This window comes from Hemitrygon akajei, chromosome 8 (genome assembly GCF_048418815.1).
Source record: "Hemitrygon akajei chromosome 8, sHemAka1.3, whole genome shotgun sequence".
NCBI classification, from domain to species: domain Eukaryota; kingdom Metazoa; phylum Chordata; class Chondrichthyes; order Myliobatiformes; family Dasyatidae; genus Hemitrygon; species Hemitrygon akajei.
In genome coordinates this window covers 115592571-115615476 of record NC_133131.1, presented here as the reverse complement: position 1 = coordinate 115615476, position 22906 = coordinate 115592571, and the positions used below count along the sequence as shown (strand labels likewise).

At 40.4% G+C, this 22906-nt stretch overlaps 1 protein-coding gene across 6 annotated transcripts in view; it reads left to right on the top strand.

The window, feature by feature from the left end:
- Nucleotides 1-22906, top strand: part of tbc1d5 (TBC1 domain family, member 5) — a 477565-nt gene that overhangs the window by 159015 nt on the left and 295644 nt on the right. For all 6 annotated transcript variants that reach the window (XM_073054429.1, XM_073054423.1, XM_073054427.1 and 3 more), the window contains one exon: nt 20123-20271. In XM_073054429.1, coding sequence (XP_072910530.1) covers nt 20157-20271 — 115 coding nt within the window. In that variant the 5' untranslated portion in view covers nt 20123-20156. The remainder of the gene's footprint in view (nt 1-20122; nt 20272-22906) is intronic.

Sequence of the window (22906 nt, the reverse complement as noted above, 5' to 3'; positions counted from 1 at the left end):
GGACCTGTAACCATCAATTTAAAAAAAATGTATTCTTATTTCAGCACTCTAATTTGAAATAATTAAAGCATATAAAATAGACCTTAAATTCTTCAAATGTAATATAGTCGTTTTCTAGCTTATCATAGTCTGCCCTACTTTTTTTCTCCATAGAATGTGAATGTGATTGTATAATAAAAACTCAATGTGTCATTTGTTTGGAAACACATTCAATTGCTCATGTGGGCATATCATGGTAAGAGCTGGGAATAAGTGTAGCGTTCATTTTTAGGTCCAATTTGAATAAGAGCTGCAGGCCCAAATTAGAACTTCAGAGCCTTCAGTCTCTTGCAGTACACTGTTGAATTATAAACATAAAAACATTCCACATTTGGCAAACATTATTTGATTTCCTTTATCCTCCCTAATCACTTGAAAGCTTGGCTCCAATTAAAAGACTATTCTCTTTGACTCTGACCAGTGGAAATGGTGTCTTTCTACTCAGTTAGTTCCTTTGAATATTCTGAAAACTTCAAACACCTACTCCTCTCAACATTCTAAATTTGAAATAATGCAACCTTGTTTCTGAAATCTCTCCTCAAATTTTACCCCTAATGTCCAGGTGTTATTCTGACATGCATATGCCAAACTTCCTCTAAAAACACTTTTTTTAATTTGATGCAGAACTGTTCACGGTACTTTGGTGTAGACTACCCAAGCATAACTTCAATCATTTTGTTCTCCATTCCCCTAGATATAAAGACAGTATTTTACTGGTCTTTTAATATCTGTTTTCTTTACCATAATCATAAAAGCCTAGATAGTAGGAGCAGTAAAAAGTCATACAACATACTGAGTCTAATCTGTAATTCAGTAAGATCATGGTTGACCGGATTGTCCTTTTCACTTCTTGACTGTCAGTTGTAATGTTTGACTCCCCTATCATATAAAATTATTTTCTGGCCAGACATGTATTCAGCTGGGGCAGGCAGTGATGAAGCTTTTGGACCGGCTACTTTGCAGCTTTAGTGATGCAGGTTCAATCTTAACATTGTTACGTACCCCGTAACTGGGTCACTTACCAGCAAAGATAGAGAGGTCCGTTGAAGTCTGATGGTACTATTTTTAACAGTATTTGTTGATAGAAATACACAAAAATAATATCAATGCAATCATACAGATAATATACGTCGTCAATACTAAATCTAAAAGCGTGGGTATAATAATAATAAGAAATAAGCTGTATCGTTGTCTAGGGGATAATGAATTGTCTGATGGAAATATATAGTTCGTTCAGTTCATACAGGCTGCCGCCGTTGGGGACCCTGTGTGGCAATTGTTGGAGAGAGGGAGACGGGTTCAAACTTGTCCATTCTGTTTATGATGTCAATCCTTCGAGAGTCGTTGAGAGTTGAGTTCCCCGTTGTTAGCTAAAAACCGTTTTTCCGTGGCAAAGGTCACCGATTCCGGGCAAATGGAAGCGGATGCACGTGGCCTTCCACCGGCTTTTGCTATTACGGGATCACTAGCGTTTCTTCTGGTGCGTCTGAGGGGCTGTTCCCACAGACCCTCTTTTTATCCTGACTCACAGGGTCTCAGGTGTCAATCAGGTTGGGGATGATGCAATCCCTCCACCAACCTCCTCCTTGGTTCATTGCCTGGGGCTTTGATTGCATCGAGATACACAAGTCCATCTCCAAGAGACAATAGCCGGTATCAATGGGTCCGCCTTTCGGAGGCCAGGACACATTCCAACCCTTTTGTGGATTCTGCATGTCTTTCTCTCATTTCCTGTGTCTCCTGAATTGACTCAATAGTGATCTTGCGATTCTCACAAAGGAGGGGGCTACCCCCGCACCCTTCGGCCCCTCAGAGCTGTGGTACATTCATAACACCCCCTTTCTTCAAAACGTTTTCACCGCTGGTGAAAACGAAGTAGTACAGAGTCTTACAGGATTTTAGAATTTAACACAATACAAAAGCTTTTCTTTTACAGAGTAATACAGTTATACCTTCAATTCAGTATCTAGATGGTTACCGATTACAATTGTCACTTCCTTTAATATCTTAACATCTTGTACCCTACTAAAGTCTTGTAGCATCAGACTCCAATTGAATAACCACCTATTTTTTAGGTCTTATTTTTCTTTAGCCAACAAAACTAAAGAGTTGTGATCTTAGCTTATGGGGATACTACAACAGTCCATGCAAATACTAGTCTTTATGTTCCTTTCAAACTTAACAGGCAGGCTTCCATGGGGTTTGTCTTTTATTATTCACAGGCTTTGTTGAAATCCCTTAAAACCGGTTTCTGCTATTTAAAAATGGCGTCCCCATTAACCCTCGCCTCTTTTCCGACTAGTTCCCACGTGGGGAGCTTGGGTACCCTGGCGAAATAGGCTTTTGCCTGCTTCTTTCATAGGAGTTATTTTATCAACACTGTGTCCCAAACTTAGACCATCTTCGGAATTTCCACCCAATTCTTTAATTTTACGTAAGTTGCTAGCTTTCCCTTCAGGACCCTTCAGGCTATTAGTTTTCAGTTCGAACTCTTTGTTCAAGCAGCATTTCAAATTCTGCCGTTTCACACCCCGCTCTGGAATAACAATAGCATGGGGGGCCCCATCATCTTCCAACTCAACCTGTAAGTGATCCGCAGGTTTTAAATTTTCTTCATTCGATTTGGGAACTACATATTTCCCGTTTTCTTCAATGATAATATTCATCTCCCCACTTTTGATCTCCGCATTAACTTTTACCACACCTTCGAGCACAAACACCTGGGAACTCTCACTTCCCACTATTACCAAGGTTAACCCTTCCTTCGCTGAACCAAGTCTATCTGACCCACAAGGACTGCCCTCCTTGTCAACTGAATCAAATACCTCAGACTTTTTCTGAGCTTCATTACTAGGTTCAGTACCACGTGCATCCACATCTTGGACACACTCCAACGGGACATTTGCCTCTTACAGGTTTTCAATACTCGTACCCGGTCCAAACACTAAATTCCCCTGATTCTCCCAGCTACTCTCTGGGCAACTCCCTTCCGGAGTAAACTCAACCCCGCGGGCTGAAACAACCTCATCTGCCAACCCAGCAGACTTCTTCAAGGTAAGGGCACCCTTTTCATCTAGGACTGCCCTCATTTCATTATCGGGAACACCTTTAGAATTTTCAACTTCTTCAAACAGTTCTGCCAAACCAGACAGATCATCCATGTCCAACTCTGGACCTTTTAACAGCTCTATCTGTTTCTCATCTTTATCTCCTGCCTCTAGAACTTTTCTGCTCGCTAAGGGAAGGTCTACCTCCTCTCCCTTACTCTCTTTCACTTTACTACTCTTCGTTTTACCACCCTCTAAACCCTCGTGGTACAGGGTTGGTAAAAACGTCTTGGCCAAATCAATACTGGCCAGATTTAAACTGCTCTTGTTCTCAGCTGCCTTTCTCGACATGCTGTGAGTGACCGCGCATGCGGGATAGATCTTGGAATCTAGGGGCGAGGCTGCAACGCTCACCGGCCGGCTCGTCAGCGTCATTGCTGACCAAACCTTACCACCGGCTAAATCGTTACCCAGAAGGACGTCCGCGTCAGTTCTCGGGAATTCTGATCGCACCCCTATTTCAACTGGTCCAGAGACTAGCTCACAATTCATAATGATCTTATGCAAGGGCACCATTTCCGTCCCTTTGCCTATTCCCTTCACAGCTACCATTCCCGTCTTGCGACCAAAATTTAGTACCTTACTGCTGATCAATGATAGTTCAGCCCCCGTGTCTCTCCAGATCCGTACTGGAACTGGGGAGACTCCCTCCCTCACAGACACGGTTCCGTTTGACATACAAGTCTCAGACCCTTCTCGTACTCTGTCTACCTGGGGCTCTCGTCGATTTACTGATTACCACGGCACATCCGATAGGGACTGCTGCTTTCCCTTTTCCTGTCTCTTTCTTCGGAGCAAAGCACCGAGATGCAATATGCCCTCCCTTTCCACAATTAAAACAGGTCAAGCCCGGAAATCTCTGGCCGTCTTGCCTTTCCCCCTCAATCTTACCACTAGCTCCCGGCGGGACCTCTACCTCAGCCGGCGGGCTTTCTCGATCGTTCCCACGGTCTCTCTGGTAACTTTTATTCGAGGAAAACTTTGACTTGTGGGTTAGGGCATATTCATCTATGAAACTAGCAAATTCTGAAATGGACTTATTCGGCTTCTTATTCAAATACATCCGGATATCCTCCGAAACACAACCTTTAAATTCCTCAATCAGAATTAACTCCCTGAGACGCCAATAATCCTCGTCCACTATCTCTGCGGTGCACCAACGGTCCAAGAGCACACCCTTCTCATAGGCAAACTCAGTATACGTCTGATTCCCCCCTTTCTTTAAATTCCTGAACTTTTGTCTATACGCTTCAGGTACTAGCTCATAACTCCGGAGAATGGCCGCCTTTACTTTGTCATAACTCTCCTCCTCTTCCTCCTCCATGGACAACACCGTATATGCCCGCTGTGCCTTCCCTTTTAACACACTTTGTAACAACGCCACCCACTGATCTCTGGGCCACTTCTGATTCACTGCCACCTTTTCAAAAAGCAAGAAATAACTATCAACATCCGTCTCCTCGAACGGAGGTACTAACCTCAACTCCCGACTAACATTAAACCGCTCCTCTCGGTCTGACCCCTGAACTCGTTGCTCTTGCCTTAACTTCTCCATCTCCAAGTCACGTTTCCTCTGTTTCTCTGCCTCCCTCTCCTTCTCGGCCCTTTCCTTCTCCTTCTCAGCTGCTTCCACTGAAGCTTTAACTGAAGTTCATGCTCTCTTTGTTTCTCAGCTCTATCCTGCTCCTGTTTCACCTGTAACTCTTTTAGCTGGAGTGCATGCTCCCTTTCTTTCTCAGGCCGGTCCCACTCTAACTCCTTTAGCTGGAGCTCATGCTCCCTTTGTTTGTCGGCCCTCTCTTTCTTTCTCTCTCTCGGCTCTTTCTCTCTCTCTCTCTCCCTCTCCCTCTCCCTCTCCCTCCTCTTTCTTTCTTTCTCCTTCTCAGCTGCTTCCAGCTGCTTTACCCTAATTGCATGTTCCAACCTTAATTTCTCCAACTCTAACTGAGCCGTCCCACTAACTGGTACCTTTTCAGGGATATTTTCCAAGACCTCAGCTGTAACCACATTCTTCCCAATATAATACTGAGTTATTGCCCTTTGCACCTCCCGCTTTTTCATTGACAACCTCACCTCTGCGAGGTTTAACCCCTTCGCCAAATTTATCAAGTCTGATTTGGTGGCCGCCTCCAGTGCCTCCAGAGTCGGGTTTTCTATAAATTCACCCACGTCCATCTTTGCTGGTTTCCCGTCTGGCTACCCATGTAACCAGATCCAAGTTTGGACTTACAAGCACGATTCACTGGCCCCCCCCCAATTTGGTGTCAAATCCTGGGACGAGAACCCCAATTGTTACGTACCCCATAACTGGGTCACTTACCAGCAAAGATAGAGAGGTCCGTTGAAGTCTGATGGTACTATTTTTAACAGTATTTATTGATAGAAATACACAAAAATAATATCAATGCAAACACACAGATAGTATACGTCGTCAATATTAAATCTAAAAGCGAGGGTATAATAATAATCAATAAGAAATAAGCTGTATCGTTGTCTAGGGGATAATGAATTGTCCGATGGAAATATATAGTTCGTTCAGTTCATACAGGCTGCTGCCGTTGGGGACCCTGTGTGGCAATTGTTGGAGAGAGGGAGACGGGTTCAAACTTGCCCATTCTGTTTATGATGTCAATCCTTCGAGAGTCGTTGAGAGTTGAGTTCCCCGTTGTTAGCTAAAAATTGTTTTTCAGTGGCAAAGGTCACCGATTCCGGGCAAATGGAAGCGGATGCACGTGGCCTTCCACCGGCTTTCGCTATTACGGGATCGCTAGCGTTTCTTCTGGTGCGTCTGAGGGGCTGTTCCCACAGACCCTCTTTTTATCCTGACTCACAGTGTCTCAGGTGTCAATCAGGTTGGGGATGATGCAATCCCTCCACCAACCTCCTCCTTGGTTCATTGCCTGGGGCTTTGATTGCATCGAGATACACAAGTCCGTCTCCAAGAGACAATAGCCGGTATTAATGGGTCCGCCTTTCGGAGGCCAGGACACATTCTAACCCTTTTGTGGATTCTGCATGTCTTTCTCTCATTTCCTGTGTCTCCTGAATTGACTCAATAGTGATCTTGCGATTCTCACAAAGGAGGGGGCTACCCCCGCACCCTTCGGCCCCTCAGAGCTGTGGTACATTCATAACAACATCCACTGCCATCTGTGTGAAGTTCTTGATGCAACCATTTGGGGTTCCTTGGAAAGTGATCCACTTTCCTCATGCATCCTTAATGTGTGTGAGGTTGTAGATCAGTTGCCCACTGTAAATTTCCCCTAGTGTATGAGTGATTGATGGAAACTTATAGAGAATGGAATTAGTGTAAATGGGCTCTGGTTAGGTGATGTGGGTTCAGTTGGTGGAAATGCCTATTTCCATGCTATGTGACTCAGAGAATAACAAAGAATCTTAGTCTCAAAGAGAAATTTCTGCTTGTTATAGTACATGCTCTCAAATCTCCATTCCTCACCCCCTCCACCACTACAAAGGGAGAAAATCTGTTGGCATTTATCCTGTTAAGCCCACTCTAATAGAAGTGTGTCTGAGGAATTACTAAAGGGAAGCAAGGAGATAGCAAATGCATTAAACAGCAATTTTGCATTGACCTTCCTGTAAAGGGTAAGAAGTATTTCAGTCCTTCAGAAAAGGACATTTGGAGAGGGAGAAACTTTGAATAAGTATAAATACCAGGGAAGTGACAACAAGCAAATCATTGCACTCAGAGCTATCAAGTAGGGCAAACTCAATATTATTTTATGAAGAGGAGGTGTCACATTTGAACAATTTATTGAAATTCTTTGAGGATATAAAGAATAGTTGTCAAAAAGAACCAGTGGATGTAATGTGTCTAGAAATGGGCAAGAACTTGACAGATGCAATATAATGTAGATTTATAGAAAAACAGAGGTTGCCCACTTCGAGCATAACTATTTTTTACCTGTCTATTTCGACCTATCACCTACCAGCCTCTGTGCCAAAGATTACTGGGATGACGGACTTGCTGTTTGTGGAGAGACCGAGTTGAAAAAAGATATCTCATTGAAGCTTACTAAATTATTAAAGGACTTGATAATTAAGATGAAGGGAGGATGTTTCTCCTGACAGACAATCAGGAAGCACAATTTGACATTAAGGGATAGAACATCTAGGACTGAAATGAAAGTGATGAGTCTTGGAATTCTCTATCTGTACTTCAGTCATTGTGTTCAGAGGTTTGCTAGATTTCTGGATGTGATGGTAATTGAAGGTTATGGTGATAAAAGTGGAAAGTAGCAGTTTTCGTAGAATACCCGTGATCTTAAGTAATGATAGAGGCCAGCTGAAGGGACCGTATAAATTGCATCTGACTTATTTCTTAAATTCTTATGACTCCCTCCTTAGTTCTCATGCATAAATAATTGATTCTTGAAGAGCAAATCCACCTGAACCTTTGTCTTAGTTGATCCTTTGTTTTGAAACTGTGCTGCCTGGTTCTAACTTACTACCACTAGGGGAATTACTCTCTTTGCTGCCAGTATGACAGTGATTAAGCAAGGTCAGCTCTCATTTTTCAAAGCTCTGTAGTATAAATATCTAACTTGATCATCCCAAGAATCAACCCGGTCTACTTACTGTCTGCTATGCAAATACATCCTTTCTCAGAAATGGAAACCAAAACAATGCACTCTATTTCAGGTAATAGTCACCAATATTCAGTCAAGTTGCATCAAAGCCTCCTAACATTTATATTATATATCCCTTACAATAAAGAACAACATTCCATTAGTCCTAGAGAGAAAATCGTAAATCATATAAACAGACATCTGTTTTATACCTTCCTATTTTAGCATCAAATTATGTTTTTTTAATGTTGAATGTCTGTGATGTTCTGCTGTGTTAATGGCACAACAGAAGTATGGGTTGTTATTGATAAAGATTTTGAATCTAGAAGTACGTAGTCAAGAAAATTAAAGGAACTGGAAGAGATATTTCTGTTTCATCATTCTGTTGAGAATAGATTTAAGAAAGGGGGTTGAAGAACAGAACTTTTGCTTCCATCTTTACGACAAGGGAGACAGACTAACTTTGGTAATTATAGGACAGCTAATTTAATATCTTCATAATAAAAAATGTTGGGCATGTAACAGAGAAATGCTTTGCATTGGGTTATTATCAAGTGCCAAGTTTTAATAACAATTTAGATAGAAAGTGAAAGGATAGAAGGATAAATGAAAAAGATAAAGATTATCCACTTTACACTGTTTGAGGACTAATACTGGATCAGTACAAATTCAATTAAGATGAATAGAAATGCTAAAATGCGCAACATTGAGTATTATGATAAATTTAGTATTGTTTTGAAATAGATTTTTAACTTTTGAAGATTGATTTCAAATTTCGACATCATTTGAGGAAAATGGCAAAGTGGTTTAAGATTTTCTTTTATAATTTAGTTGCTTGGCTTTTTTTTTCCAAAGAAGATACTGATTTCTGAGGAATACCTGAGGATATTATTCAGGTAGGAAAAATTTGGTTATCACCTAAGATAAAAACAGTGCAGGAAGTACTCAGCAGGGCGGACATTTTCTGTAAAGCGAGAAATGGAATTGAGATTCCAGGTTATCTCTGTAGATATTACTTAACCTGTTGAATATTTCAAGCACTTTCTGTTTATATTTAAAATTTGAAGCATCTGAAATATTTTGGTTTTGCATATCTTAAACGAGTTAGGTATCTGTCTATTTAACCTCTAAGTGGATGAATGGTAAACTTGGTGCATTGATTAAGTGTGGCAAACTGTGTGTGAGCCCCATGAAGGAAGTTATCCCTGCCTGTTTAGAATCTTGATAGTTGTAAGTTTATAATTGTTCCTGAACCTAGTGGTGTGGGACCCAAGGCTTGTCTCCAATCTGCTGGATGATAGTAGCAAGACAAGAAAATGCTCTGGATGATGCAGGTCTTTGATGATGAGTGTTGCTTTCTTGAGTCAGCACTCCATGTAAATATACTCAATGATAGGGAGGGCTTGTGACACTTCCTGCAACACTCCCTCTACTTTTTTTACAGCTGTGCAGGACTACCATTGCTACCATGAGCAAGAAATTTTTTATACAGTCTGAAACATTTATAAGAAAATTCCAGTAACCCAGCAACAATGGCTATCGAAAAGAGAACATTTCAGGCAATGAACCCATGAACATTTCCTTATTTAAATAAAAGGAAGTAGTGCTTTCCCGTGGTATATGGTGAATAAACTCTTCTCTGGCTTCCAGCCGGGTACAGATATTGATTTTAACCAATGTTTTGATGACAAATTCTGCCATCTTCTTCAGGGATGATGCTGAGGCATGTCTAGTCCTGTGGGGGGGGGGGGGGGGTGTATGTATGTATATATATACATACACGCCAGTTGTCTGTCTCCCTAATTGGTTAGTCTTCATCCAATCAGGTTTCCACTTTCCCACCTTGTTTATAATCAATTTCCAGTTCTTACTTGGAGAGAGACATTTGTCTTTGTTAAAATCCATTTCCACTAGTTTTATTTCAGTGGCTTCCTTCACCAGGCAGTCCAAAATCCATCTGTGCGACACAGTAGTTTTATGCCGTCGAAATCAATCCTATGGCTATGCCAATTTCTCCAAGTAACCCAAAAGGACATACCTCCTGTGCTCCTTGGTGCTGGTTTCCACTGTTCATCTCATCTGGTTGAGATATACAGTGGCATGCAAAAGTTTGGGCAGCCCTGGTCAAAATTCCTGTTACTGTGAATAGCTAAGCGAGTAAAAGATGACCTGATTTCCAAAAGGCATAAAGTTAAAGATGACACATTTCTTTAATACTTTAAGCAAGATTACTTTTTTATTTCCATCTTTTACAGTTTCAAAATAACAGAAAAGGAAAAGGGCCCGAAGCAAAAGTTTGGGCACCCTTCATGGTCAGTACTTAGTAACACCCCCTTTGGCAAGTATCACAGCTTGTAAACGCTTTCTATAGCCAACTAAGAGTCTTTCAATTCTTGTTTGGGGGATTTTCGCCCATTCTTCCTTGCGAAAGGCTTCTAGTTCTGTGAGATTCTTGGGCCATCTTGCATGCACTGCTCTTTTGAGGTCTATCCACAGATTTTCGATGATGTTTAGGTCGGGGGACTGTGAGGGCCATGGCAAAACCTTCAGCTTGCGCCTCTTGAGGTAGACCATTGTGGATTTTGAGGTGTGTTTAGGATCATTATCCTGTTATAGAAGCCATCCTCTTTTCATCTTCAGCATTTTTACAGACGGTGTGATGTTTGCTTCCAGAATTTGCAAGTATTTAATTGAATTCATTCTTCCCTCTACCAGTGAAATGTTCCCCGTGCCACTGGCTGCAACACAAGCCCAAAGCATGATCGATCCACCCCCGTGCTTAACAGTTGGAGAGGTGTCCTTTTCATGAAATTCTGCACCCTTTTTTCTCCAAACACACCTTTGCTTATTGCAGCCAAAAAATTCTATTTTAACTTCATCAATCCACAGGACTTGTTTCCAAAATGCATCAGGCTTGTTTAGATGTTCCTTTGCAAACTTCTGACGCTGAATTTTGTGGTGAAGACGCAGGAATGGTTTTCTTCTGATGACTCTTCCATGAAGGTCATATTTGTGCAGGTGTCGCTGCACAGTAGAACAGAGCACCACCACTCCAGAGTGGTGGAGTGATCTTCCTGAAGGTCTTTTGCAGTTAAACGAGGGTTTTGATTTGCCTTCCTAGCAATCCTATGAGCAGTTCTCCTGGAAAGTTTTCTTGGTCTTCCAGACCTCAATTTGACCTCCACCGTTCCTGTTAGCTGCCATTTCTTAATTACATTACGAACTGAGGAAATGGCTACCTGAAAACGCTTTGCTTGTCTCCTTCTCCTTGCCTTCTCCTGCTTTGTGGGCATCATTTATTTTAATTTTCAGAGTGGTTGGCAGCTGCTTAGAGGAACCCATGGTTACTGATTATTGGGACAATGTTTGAGGAGTCAGGGTATTTATAAAGCTTTGAAATTTGCATCACCTGGCCTTTCCTAACGATGACTGTGAACAAGCCATAGCCCTAACAAGCTAATTAAGGTCTGAGAGCTTGGTAAAAGTTATCTGAGAGCTCAGATCTCTTGGGGTGCCCAAACTTTTGCTTGGTGCTCCTTTCCTTTAATTCACTCTAAAATTGCACAAAACAAAAATAATACACTAATCTTGCTTAAAGTGTTGAAAAGAATGTTTCATCTTTAACTTTATGACTTTTGCAGATCAGTTCATCTTCTGCTCACTTAACTATTCACAGTAACAGAAATTTTGTCTGGGGTGCCCAAACTGTTGCATGCCATTGTCCTCTGCTCTGCGTACACAAGGAATCCTTTGAACAACAGCTGTCCTGAGTCCAAGGTCATCTTTGATTTTGCACAAATTCCTACAGAATGGCTGCAAGTTGAAGGAAATTAATCAGGCCCTTAAAATGGCCTATGGAAAAACCAAGAAACTTAACAATGAGGAGGAACCCATTGCTCCCACATGTCTTCCCTATATTTCCATGGTTTCTAGAAAGATTCCCAGAATCCTGATAAATACTGTATTAATATCATCCACCAGCCCATAAGGAAGCTCAGATCGCAGTTCATGCATGTCAAAGATGGACTGAATGACCTAATTCTTTTTATATGTCTTATGGTCTTGTGTGTTGACACTGCATAATGGTGAGCATTCTAGCATGCTCCTGATGTGCTTTATATTTGATGTAAATGCTAGGGTGTCAGGATGTGGGCCCTTGCCACAGACACCTACTCTCATGACCACAGTACTAGGTGGCTGCTGCAATTCTGTTTTAATAAAAGGTGGAAAGCACTGTGATGGTAATAGCATAAAACTTTGAGAGAGTTGATCAGACTTTCTTGAGCTGCAGATAAAACTATAAGAATAGGAATAGGTCATTCAAACTCCCCCAGCTCCCTCATTCAAGACAGATATTAGGAGAGCCAGAAGGGGCCATGAGAAGGCCTTGGTGGACAGGATTAAGAAAACCCCCAAGACATTCTACAAGTATGTGAAGATCAAGAGGATAAAATGTGAGAGAATAGGACCAATCAAGTGTGACAGTGGAGAAGTGTGTATGAAACAGGAGGAGATAGCAGAGGTACTTAATGAATACTTTGCTTCAGTATTCACTACGGAAAAGGATCTTGGCAATTGTTGGGATGACTTACAGCGGACTGAAAAGCTTGAGCATGTAGATATTAAGAAAGAGGATGTGCTGGAGCTTTTGAAAAGCATCAACCTGGGACCGGATGAGATGTACCTCAGGCTACTGTGGGAGGAAGGGAGGAGATTGCTGAGATTCTGGTGATGATCTTTGCATGATTAATGGGAATGGGAGACTTTCTGAAGGATTGGAGGGTTGCAGATGTTGTTCCCTTATTCAAGAAAGGAAGTAGAGATAGCCCAGAAAATTATAGACCAGAGAGGCTTACTTCAATGATTGGTAAGTTGATGGAGAAGATCCTGAGAGGCAGGATTTATGAACATTTGGAGAGGCATAATACGATTAGGAATAGTCAGCATGACTTTGTCAAAGTCAAGTCATGCCTTACAGGCCTGATTGAATTTTCTGAGGATGTGACTAAACACAATGATGAAGGAAGAGCAGTAGATGTAGTTTATATGGATTTCAGCAAGGTATTTGATAAGCTACCCCATGTAAGGCTTATTGAGAAAGTAAGAAGGCATGTGATCCAAGGAGACATTGCTTTGTGGATCCAGAATTGGCTTGCCCACAGAAGGCAAAGGGTAGTTGTAGAAGTGGTTGTAAAAGCTGGAAATTGGAACTAGATAGGAGAATAGTTTATCTCATGGTGGAGTGGCGGAGCAGACCTTGATAGGCCGATTCTGTATTTACCCCCTTGTGTCATCACGATGCCTAGCTACGGTATACTTATTTCCTTTCTCTGAAGTATTATGTATTATATATTATCATTGCCTGGTTTTTTTTTTTGGTGGAAGGGATGCTATTTGCTACTTATCACCCTATGTCTGAATGCTGCCCTTACCCTATTGTATTAAAGCATGGATTGGTTCATTCGTTGCAATCAAAAGTGAAATGTGTGTCATCAACAATGAGTATCTGAGCCTGATTTTATAATGGAAGGAAGGTCAATCAGCTGATTGGCCACAGGTTATTGCCCTGAGGCCCATTATCTTGATTTTACCAAGGCTTCTCATGCCACATTTAGTCATATATGGCCTTGATGTAAATGACAGTCATTCTTTTCTTTTGTTATATCACAAAATGTGATTCAACCCGGTTCTTAAAAACCCACTAACCTTCAGGTGTCCAGCCGTTTTTGAGTCACTGATAAGTTCTGTTTCAATTACCCTATAAGCAATGATTTCCGGATTTTAACCAGAATTAATATGGTTTTTCTTCCCCACACCTTCCATGTAATTCTGGCCCAGAAGTTCAAATTTGTGCCTCCTGAACATTGACACATTCGTTAATGGGAACAACTTCCCTTTCATTTTTAAATAAATTGATCTTGTAAACTTGAATTGCCTCTTGGCTTTGTTTGTATCAAGGAAATAAAATGCAGCTTTATGTTAATATTATATTTGAACCCTTCATACCTGGAACTACTTTATTAAATTTCCCGTACCCCTCTCTAAGATCTTCTTCACATTCTTTTTGAGTCAGTACTCCAGTTGTTATATTAGGGAAAAGGATATCCTTGACACTAGCTCTGTGAAGAAGTGGGTCACACTCAAATTCAGGCCTCAGAGAACTCAGCCATACAAAGAAATTTTGGTGCATAGTCACCTTGTCTGAAATTCCACGGATTATGAAGAACCCTTTCCCAAGCTTGTCCATGGATTTTGAATTGATTGCAGCCTGTCCTTTCCAATATGGAATTAATCTTCAACTCCTTTTAGATGCAATGACACCAGCACCCCTACAGCCTCTGGTGTTTCAGTTTCCATTGCAGGCAAGTCGAAACCACGTGAAGCCTTCTATAAATGCAAAGCACAGGTTAATCCCATAACTCACAGGTTATGAATCTGAATACCTGTTTTAAAAGGAGCTTTGTGGCTTTGAAAGCAGCATAGCAATTGGTTCTCAAACAGTTCATTTGGATTGCTGAGCAGCTGCCCTGAGGAAGCAACTTTGTGTTGCGTGCGTGAGAGTCCAGCCTCAGAGTAATAGCATATGTGATTACACTTGTAATCACCAGTGCCCTTCCTGTTGCCTTTCAGCAAGTACATACTGCCACCATACTTGGCAAGATAGGTGTAGTTTGAAGCTGGGCCATCTGGGCATAGACCTAATTCTGAGGTTGACATTCTACGGCCATCTGCAGCCTGTCACCAGCCCTGCTCTGGAGAAACACTGTGCCTTCTACATGCCAGGCCAGTAAGGGCATGTAGAAGACATATAACAGTATGTACAAGCTGATTAATTGATGTTTGGAACTTCCTGCCATGATAGCTTGAAATGTTAATTTGATTTGGTTTTCATAATCAGCAACAATGGCGAAGCAGACACCAAGGCAAACAGTAATAGCAAGAACTGATGCAATGGGGACTTCTGTATTTCTTTCAGAGACACGAGAATGCAGATGCCACAATGTAGAATCAAATATAAACTGCCAGAAGAACTCAGTGGATTATATATCATCTGTGGAGGCAAGGGATGGTTGACATTTTTGGAAGACCCTGTATCAGGGCTTCATTTTCTTTGCTTTGTTAACTAATGCATGTCAGTGGTATTGTTAAAGCCAATAATTTATAGTTATCCCAAATGAAATTGATGTTTTATAGTCCTTTCAAACCATTTTTGAGATGGAGAGTTCTTTGATCTTTGTCACTGGAACATAGCAATATAATGTGATTTGTGTTATTTTCCAAGTGCAGTCAAAGTGTCTTAGTAAATTTAAACTAATTCATTTTGTGAGTACAAATTAAAGCCACAGTGGAAAGGTGAAAAGGTTCAGCATGGTTCCTTTGCCCTGGGTGATTACCATAGATTCCGGATTATAAGCCGCTACTTTTTTCCCACGCTTTGAACAGCTTTGAACACTGCGGCCTTTACTACGGTGCGGCTAATGCATGTTTTTTTTCATGCCGCCAAAAACATTTTGCCTCGTAACAGTAGACCAATAAAATTGATGAGTAGTTCACAGAGGTCCAATGAAATTGTACGATAAATCAAGTGCACTTTCACAATTAAATTATTGTAAATCAGTCATTTGTACTCACCCTCATCAACATGGAAAACACTCGAAGAAAAGCATTGTGCTGCCTTTATGGCAGTTATTTAGTTTATAATATTTTCGCTTAGTAATTCATTTGTTAGTATTTTCTAGTTAAAGTTAGAAGTGTTTTAAGTATATTTGTTTTCTGTACTACATCCCGGGATGCTATGACGTCACATCCGGTTTCGCCGCGTCTTGTGGGGAAAATACCGGTTTGCGATAAACGGAAAGGAGGGGGCGAGCGCGTTAGACCCGCGCGAGAACGCTGCAAACATATGATGCAGCTTTTAAGTTAAAGGTGATCAATAACTTTTCCTGGTAGGCTGCACTATATATTTTTTTACCAGTCGTTAGGAGATATTAGAATGTTGTTCGTGCACTATTCAGTAAAAAAGTATACGCAACGTAATTTGTGTGTTACCGATATGTATGTATATTTAAAAGTAGCCGTGTTACAGGCACGGTTCAAAAAAAAGCATTTGCAATATGTATTTGTTTATGTTACCATACAGATTTAATTAAAAGTTAAAAAATCCTCACGTGTAATATCTTTCTGTGTAAATATCTCATATTACAACGTGGGACACCTGCGGCTTAAAATCCGGTGCGGCTTGTACAAGTACAAAATTGATTTTCTTTCTAAAATTAGAGCCTGCGGCTTTTAATCAGGTGCGCTCTGTAGTCCGGAATCTACGGTAGTTGCTTCAGTAATGGAGTCTCTTGCCATGATATTCTACTAAGTATTACTTTGTTTATACAAATAGTCAAATAAACCTTAAGATCTCATCCAACTCCAAAAAGTGCAAGAAATACTTCTGGGATTCCTGCAGCATTCTTGTCTTCTGGTCTTGTAGCTATAGTAATTATATGGTTGTTTCACTTAAGGTTCTGCTCATTTGTGTTTATGATGACTACTTTTGTAAAATTTTAAAGTGAGATGGTTGCCACTTAGAAATGGATTGCATGGTATAGCTAATCCTGGGGCAGAATGTATTTGTCACATTTGCTTGTCAGCTGGACACTACAGGAACCCGTTATGAAACAGGGTCCTGCCATGAGATGGTGTACAATAATTTTGCTAAGTATTACTTTGTTCATATAAATAAAAACTCTACTTGAGCTTCACTAACAACCTTGTTTAAAGTAGATTGGGTGCCTCAGGTTATAATGCAAATCTTCAGAATAATCACTTCAGGAAGGTTACATTGTGAAAATATTTAATCTTTACTGTAAATTTTCATTGACAGTTGTTTTATTCATCACTCAATGGTTAATGGAGAAAATATTACAGAATATAAATGTTTATTAATATTTCACTACAGCTGAATATGTATTAACAGATGACTAGAAATGCAGCACATGACTGCAAATGCAAGAACCTAGCAAAAGGTTTGATACTATCTGGTTTGCACCTTTTAAGTTTAATACAACAAACCCTACAACATTTCCTCATGCCTGTTTGGTCAGTTCTTGCCTTGCATGGAAAAGGAATGGTGGAAGTCACCTTCTCTTAAAAGTTGTAGGATTCTCTGCTATGGCGACAAAGGGAAAGTTTCTGTGGCCTATCACTTGTCACACTTCCCCTGCTGAAGTCTTCCACTCTTTGTTCTCTTTCCTTCAGCTTATACCCAGAACCTATGCTCAGTTTACACTGCTCCCTTCCCTTTGCCTCAAGCTCCCACCTCAATTTTTGAAGTTTCTACTCTCTGTCCTCTGGCTATGGTCCCTGAGTTCTGTCACCTCAGATTGCTTACAACTTTGTAACTCCAACCCTTTGTTTCTGTTGCCATCTCCAAGGCCTTTGACAAGGTTCCACACGGAAGGTTAGTTAGGAAGGTTCAATCGTTAGGTATTAATATTGAAGTAGTAAAATGGATTCAACAGTGGCTGGATGGGAGATGCTAGAGAGTAGTGGTGGGTAACTGTTTGTCAGGTTGGAGGCCGGTGACTAGTGGTGTGCCTCAGGGATCTGTACTGGGTCCAGTGTTGTTTGGCGTATACATTAATGATCTGGATGATGGGGTGGTAAATTGGATTAGTAAGTATGCAGATGATACTAAGATAGGTGGCATTGTGGATAATGAAGTAGGTTTTCAAAGCTTGCAGAGAGATTTAGGCCAGTTAGAAGAGTGGGCTGAAAGATGGCAGATGAAGTTTAATACTGATTAGTGTGAGGTGCTACATTTTGGTAGGGATAATCAAAATAGGACATACATGGTGAATGGTATGGCTTTGAGGAATGCAGTAGAATAGAGTGATCTAGGAATAATGATGCATAGTTCCCTGAAGGTGGAATCTCGTGTGGATAAGGTGGTGAAGAAAGCTTTTGGTATGCTGGCCTTTATAAATCAGAGCATTGAGTATAGGAGTTGGGATGTAATGTTAAAATTATACAAGGCATTGGTGAGGCCAAATTTGGAGTATTGTGTACAGTTCTGGTCACCAAATTATAGGAAAGATGTCAACAAAATAGAGAGAGTACAGAGGAGATTTACTAGAATGTTACCTAGGTTTCAGCACTTAAGTTACAGAGAAAGGTTGAACAAGTTAGGTCTTTATTCTTTGGAACGTAGAAGGTTGAGGGGGGACTTTGATAGAGGTATTTAAAATTATGAGGGGGATAGATAGAGTTGACATGGATAGGCTTTTTCCATTGAGAGTAGGGGAGATTCAAACAAGAGGACATGAGTTGAGAGTTAAGGGTCAAAAGTTTAGGGGTAACACGAGGTGGAACAACTTTACTCAGAGAGTGGTAGCTGTGTGGAATGAGCTTCCAGTAGAAGTGGTAGAGGCAGATTTGATTTTATCATTTAAAAAAAATTGGATAGGTATATGGACAGGAAAGGAATGGAGGGTTATGGGCTGAGTGCAGGTAAGTGGGACTAGGTGAGAGTAGGCGCTCGGCACGGACCAGAAGGGCCTGTTTCCGTGCTGTAATTGTTACATAGTTATATGGTTATTTCCCAATTTTAATATCTGGCTGGGAACTGAGTGTAAGGTTCATTCTTTTGCCAATCAAGTTAAGCCTTGTTGACCAACAGATTCACTAATTGGCTCCAAATGAAGTGTGGACCATTAACTCTCTGATCATAAGTTGTCAGCCTGACTGAGTGTCAGCAGGAGTCTGAAATAGACTGAAATGCAGCTGGACCAATTAATGTGTCTTTTGGTGCTTGGAAAAGTTGAACTAAATTTGTAGTTCTATGGGGACCAAGGCAGGACTTTTGTTGGTTGAGATTGTGCTGACCATATAAGCACAGGTTTTGACTCCAAAGTTGATTTTCCACAGGAAATTTATAGTAAGAGATTCAGCAAAAGAACTACTGTTGAATTTTGTGAGGTAGTGGTTATACACCACTTTGGAATTCTATCACTTGTTTGGGGGAGGGCACTTGCCAGTCTTTTTTGTCCAGTTCTTGGTGAGGACACAATCTGCTTCATTATCTCAGGAACAGGACATAGAACATGGAAATCTACAGCATATTACAGGCCCTTCAGTGCACAATCTTGTACTGACCATGTGCTATTGGATATTCAGGCTTCTGATCTTTAAAGGGAGAATACTACAGTAAGTAACTGAATACAAAAACAAAAAGGTTGCAGATTTTTTCTTCTTTCCTTCTCTTGCCCATCCGATATCTTTCCACCATTTTCACTACCTTCCTTTTTTTCCCCCTTTTGTTCATCCAATATGTGAGGATCTAGTCAATTTTATGTCTCTGAGGATATTCCTATATTTCACACTGTATATTGAAGCATTAACTGGAAAAAAAAAGTAGGCACAGTATTCTGGCCCACTATTACCATTGATCATCTTTATCTTTTCTGACCATGATCATAAATTATATGCATGCTGAGAGAGTGATATCACTTTTGGTGATAATCACTCCCTCAGCATGAATAACCTGAGATCACAATGATTCAAAGTTCAGACTGTAACTCCTTGCATCACTGGTCATCTCACATTACTGAAAAATAAATTCTTCCCCTTTGCTTTGCATGCTGCCCTCTACCCAAGATAAAGGAGCTGAATGCCCTTGAACAACAAGCCTCCATAACCTCCAGAATTGCAAATTTCTCCAGAAACATCCTGAAAAGAACCAGCAGCTTAATAAACAATTAGTATAGATACCTTTTGCAAGCTAGTTCTGGCTCTGTAATGCAACCTCTTCCACCTTTCCACTCTTCTCCCTCTCCCCCCCCCCCCCCCCCACCATGTCATCCTACTCTGCTATCTATCTTGTCCTACATGTTAAAATGAATGCCTTGATATATGGTACTAAACCCTCATACTGGTGTAGCCTCAAGATAAACTCTACAGGCAATGTAACACATGGACTTTTATCAATATACAAAATCTTTAAAAATTCAGTAAAAAAAATCATGTATATCTGCAAACCAACTGTTCCAATCAATCACCAAACTGTTTGGGGATCCCATTAGAAAGTATTAGTGAGCAAATTCTGTTGTTAATTGCCGGTTTTATCTCCTGTTTGATTATACTGGTCCACTTTTGGAATGATGATATCAAATTAGTGTGAAATTTGACATGATTTATTTATTCTGTGTATGTCTAGCAAATATGCTACTGATCTAATTTGCTGAATCGTGAGAGTCACAATCAAAATGTTTTTTTCATGATTTGAGCGAGAAATTGAAATTAAATCAATGTATTTAATACCCAAGAGGTATTGTTAGACCATCAGATAACTGTGACATTCATTCAATAGTATCAACAAGTTACTTTTTCTGCTTGTAGGTAATTCATTTGGGTACCTGAGGTGACTCTCAAGATGTTGTCCTCCTCGAGAAGAATTTCAGCCTTTGAAACTAGACATCCTTTGGAAACAGATGCTCAAGAAACTGGAATAGATCCATTACAAAATGAACTGGTAAAAGATGACAATGGTAAGTTGTAATAAGTAATAGCTGCACTTTGGTATCACCACACAGTCACAATATTGTATAAACCAATATTGCATATTCAGTATCAGAGACATCACAAATTACTTCTTAGCTGACCAATTTCGAGTTCTTTTGTAAGGTTGATAAAATATGAGATTCTTTTGTGTTAGTATTTTATTTCCCATGAAATTCCCTGCAAAATGTGAAAGATATGAATATGTCAGGAAATCTTTGCATTTAAATTCTTTTTTATGTTAGCTTCTACAAAAGACTTTCAACAATGTGTGTTCTGACAAATTTATTAACTGATCTCTTACAGTTTATTTGCTTTTGCTGGTGTAGATGCTGAGTTCTAATGGATTAGTTGTAATCTTCAGCAATGTGAAAGTGATTTTTTTCCAAAATAGTTATACCATTAAGGTATTTATGGTATCAAGATAACTTCATGAAATGAAAATGCCATTTGGACTGTGTGTTTGTATAGGTACTGTACCATCACTCTAAATGGTTGCTTGAAGCAGCAATATTTAATTGCTAGCTCTCAATTAACTTCCATTTAACTGTATCCTACTAATTGCAAAGGATGGTGTAACAAGTTTTATTTAGAATATAATCAACATTAATTTATAAGTGCATCTCTACAAAGTATGGAGGCAGTTTGGAGTGGTTCAGTTTAAGTAATTGCATAACTAATTTTCATTTAGGTAGCCTAAAGTTAAAAAAAATCTATTTTTAATATACTCAAAGTTGTAAATGTATATTTTCAAGTGAAGGAAATTTATGCTGTTTTATGCTGTATATAAGTGCCAGTGTTGTGTCTCAAACTTTTTTGCCTCTGGGTGCACTGCAACTTGAGCAATGCTTTTTCAGTCACTCATTATGAACTCCTAAATAAGGATTATTGCCAAAAGTTATAGTTTGGTCACCACAGCAGTGTTATGGTTAGTGTAATGCTTTACAACACCAGCTGCAAGAATGGGGTTTGGTTCTCACTGCTGTCTGAGATTTGTACACTTTCCCCGTGAACACATGGGTTTCCTCCAGGTGCTTCAGTTTTCTCCCAAATTTCAAAGATGTACGAGCTAGGCACAGTAAGTTGTGGGCATGCTATGTTGGCAGCAGAGGAATGGCAGCACTCACGGGATGCCCATCAGCACGTTTGCTTTACAGATGACACATTTCACTGTATGGTACAATGTACATGTGATAAATAACACTAATCTTTAAATAGCAGTTTTGAAATAACTTCATATACACTTATATTCTCCCTGAGGTGACCTGTGTGTGTGTGTATGTATGTGTGTGTGTGTGTCTGTCTATCTCTCTGTCACTCCCTTCCTCCATCCCTCCCTCCATTCCGCCCGCGCTGTCTCCTTCTCTCCCCGCCCCCCTCTCCCCCTGTCCCCCTGCCCCCTTCTCCCCCTGTCCCCCTCTCCGTCTGTCCCTCTGTCCCCCCCTCCTTTGGGCTAGATTGCGTTTAACCTCACACTTGTGTTAGAAAGAAGTGACATAGGATTGGAAGATGTGTAACCCTTGTGTGTAGAGTTAAGAACCTGCAAAGGTTCAAATACTCTGATGGGTGTCTGAACAATAGCCAGAATGCGGGGTACAAATTACAATGGGAGATAGAAAAGGTGTTTAAAAGGGCAATGTAATGATAATCATGGGAGATTTCAATATGCAACAAACTTGGGAAAATCAGGTGGTGCTAGATCCCAAGAGAAGGATTTTCGAGAATGCATAGAAGATGGCTTTTTAGAGCAGCTTCTGGTTGAGCCCACTAGGGGGAAAAACATTTCATGATTGAGCGTTGTGTCATAAACCAGATGTGATTAGGGATCTTAAGGTAAAGGAGCCTTTGGAAGGCAGAGATCAGAGTATGATAGAGTTCAGCCTGCAGTTTGAGAGGAAAAAGCTAAAATCAGATTTATCAGTATTATAGTGGAGTAAAGGATACAACAGAGGCATGAAATAGGACCACGCGAAAGGTGATTGGAAGGGGCCAAGAGCAGCAATGACAGCAGGACAGGAATGGCTGGAGTTTCTAGGAGCAATTCAGAAAATACAGAATAGATCATCCCAGAGAAAAATAAATACTCTAAAGAGAGGATGAGACAACCATGACTGACAAGGGAAGTTAAAGACAGCATAAAAACAAAAGAGAAGCGTACAATATTGCAAAAAAAAAAGGAAGCTAGAGGATTGGGTAGCTTTTAAAAACCAACAAAAGGCAATTGAAAAGTCTTAAGGAGAGACAAGATGTAATATAAAGGTTAACTAGCCTATAATACAGTTTTTTCAAATACTGTATACAAAGAGTAAAGGAGAGGCAAGACTGGAAATTGGAGTGCTGGAAAATGACTTTGGAAACGTCGTAATGGGGAAGCAAAAACTGGCGACAAACTCATCACTGAGGGATGCACCAGCTGTATGCCAGAGATTTGAGAGTTTTGGGGCTAGAAGTGAATGTCGTTGTAGTTACTAAGGAGAAGGCACTTGGGAAGCTAAAAGGAATAAAAGTAGATAAGTCACCTGGACTAGATGGACTACACCCCGAGGTTATGAATGAGGTAGCTCATGAGATAGTGGAGGCAATATGAGTGATTTTCAAGATTCACTAGATTCTGGAATGGTTCCA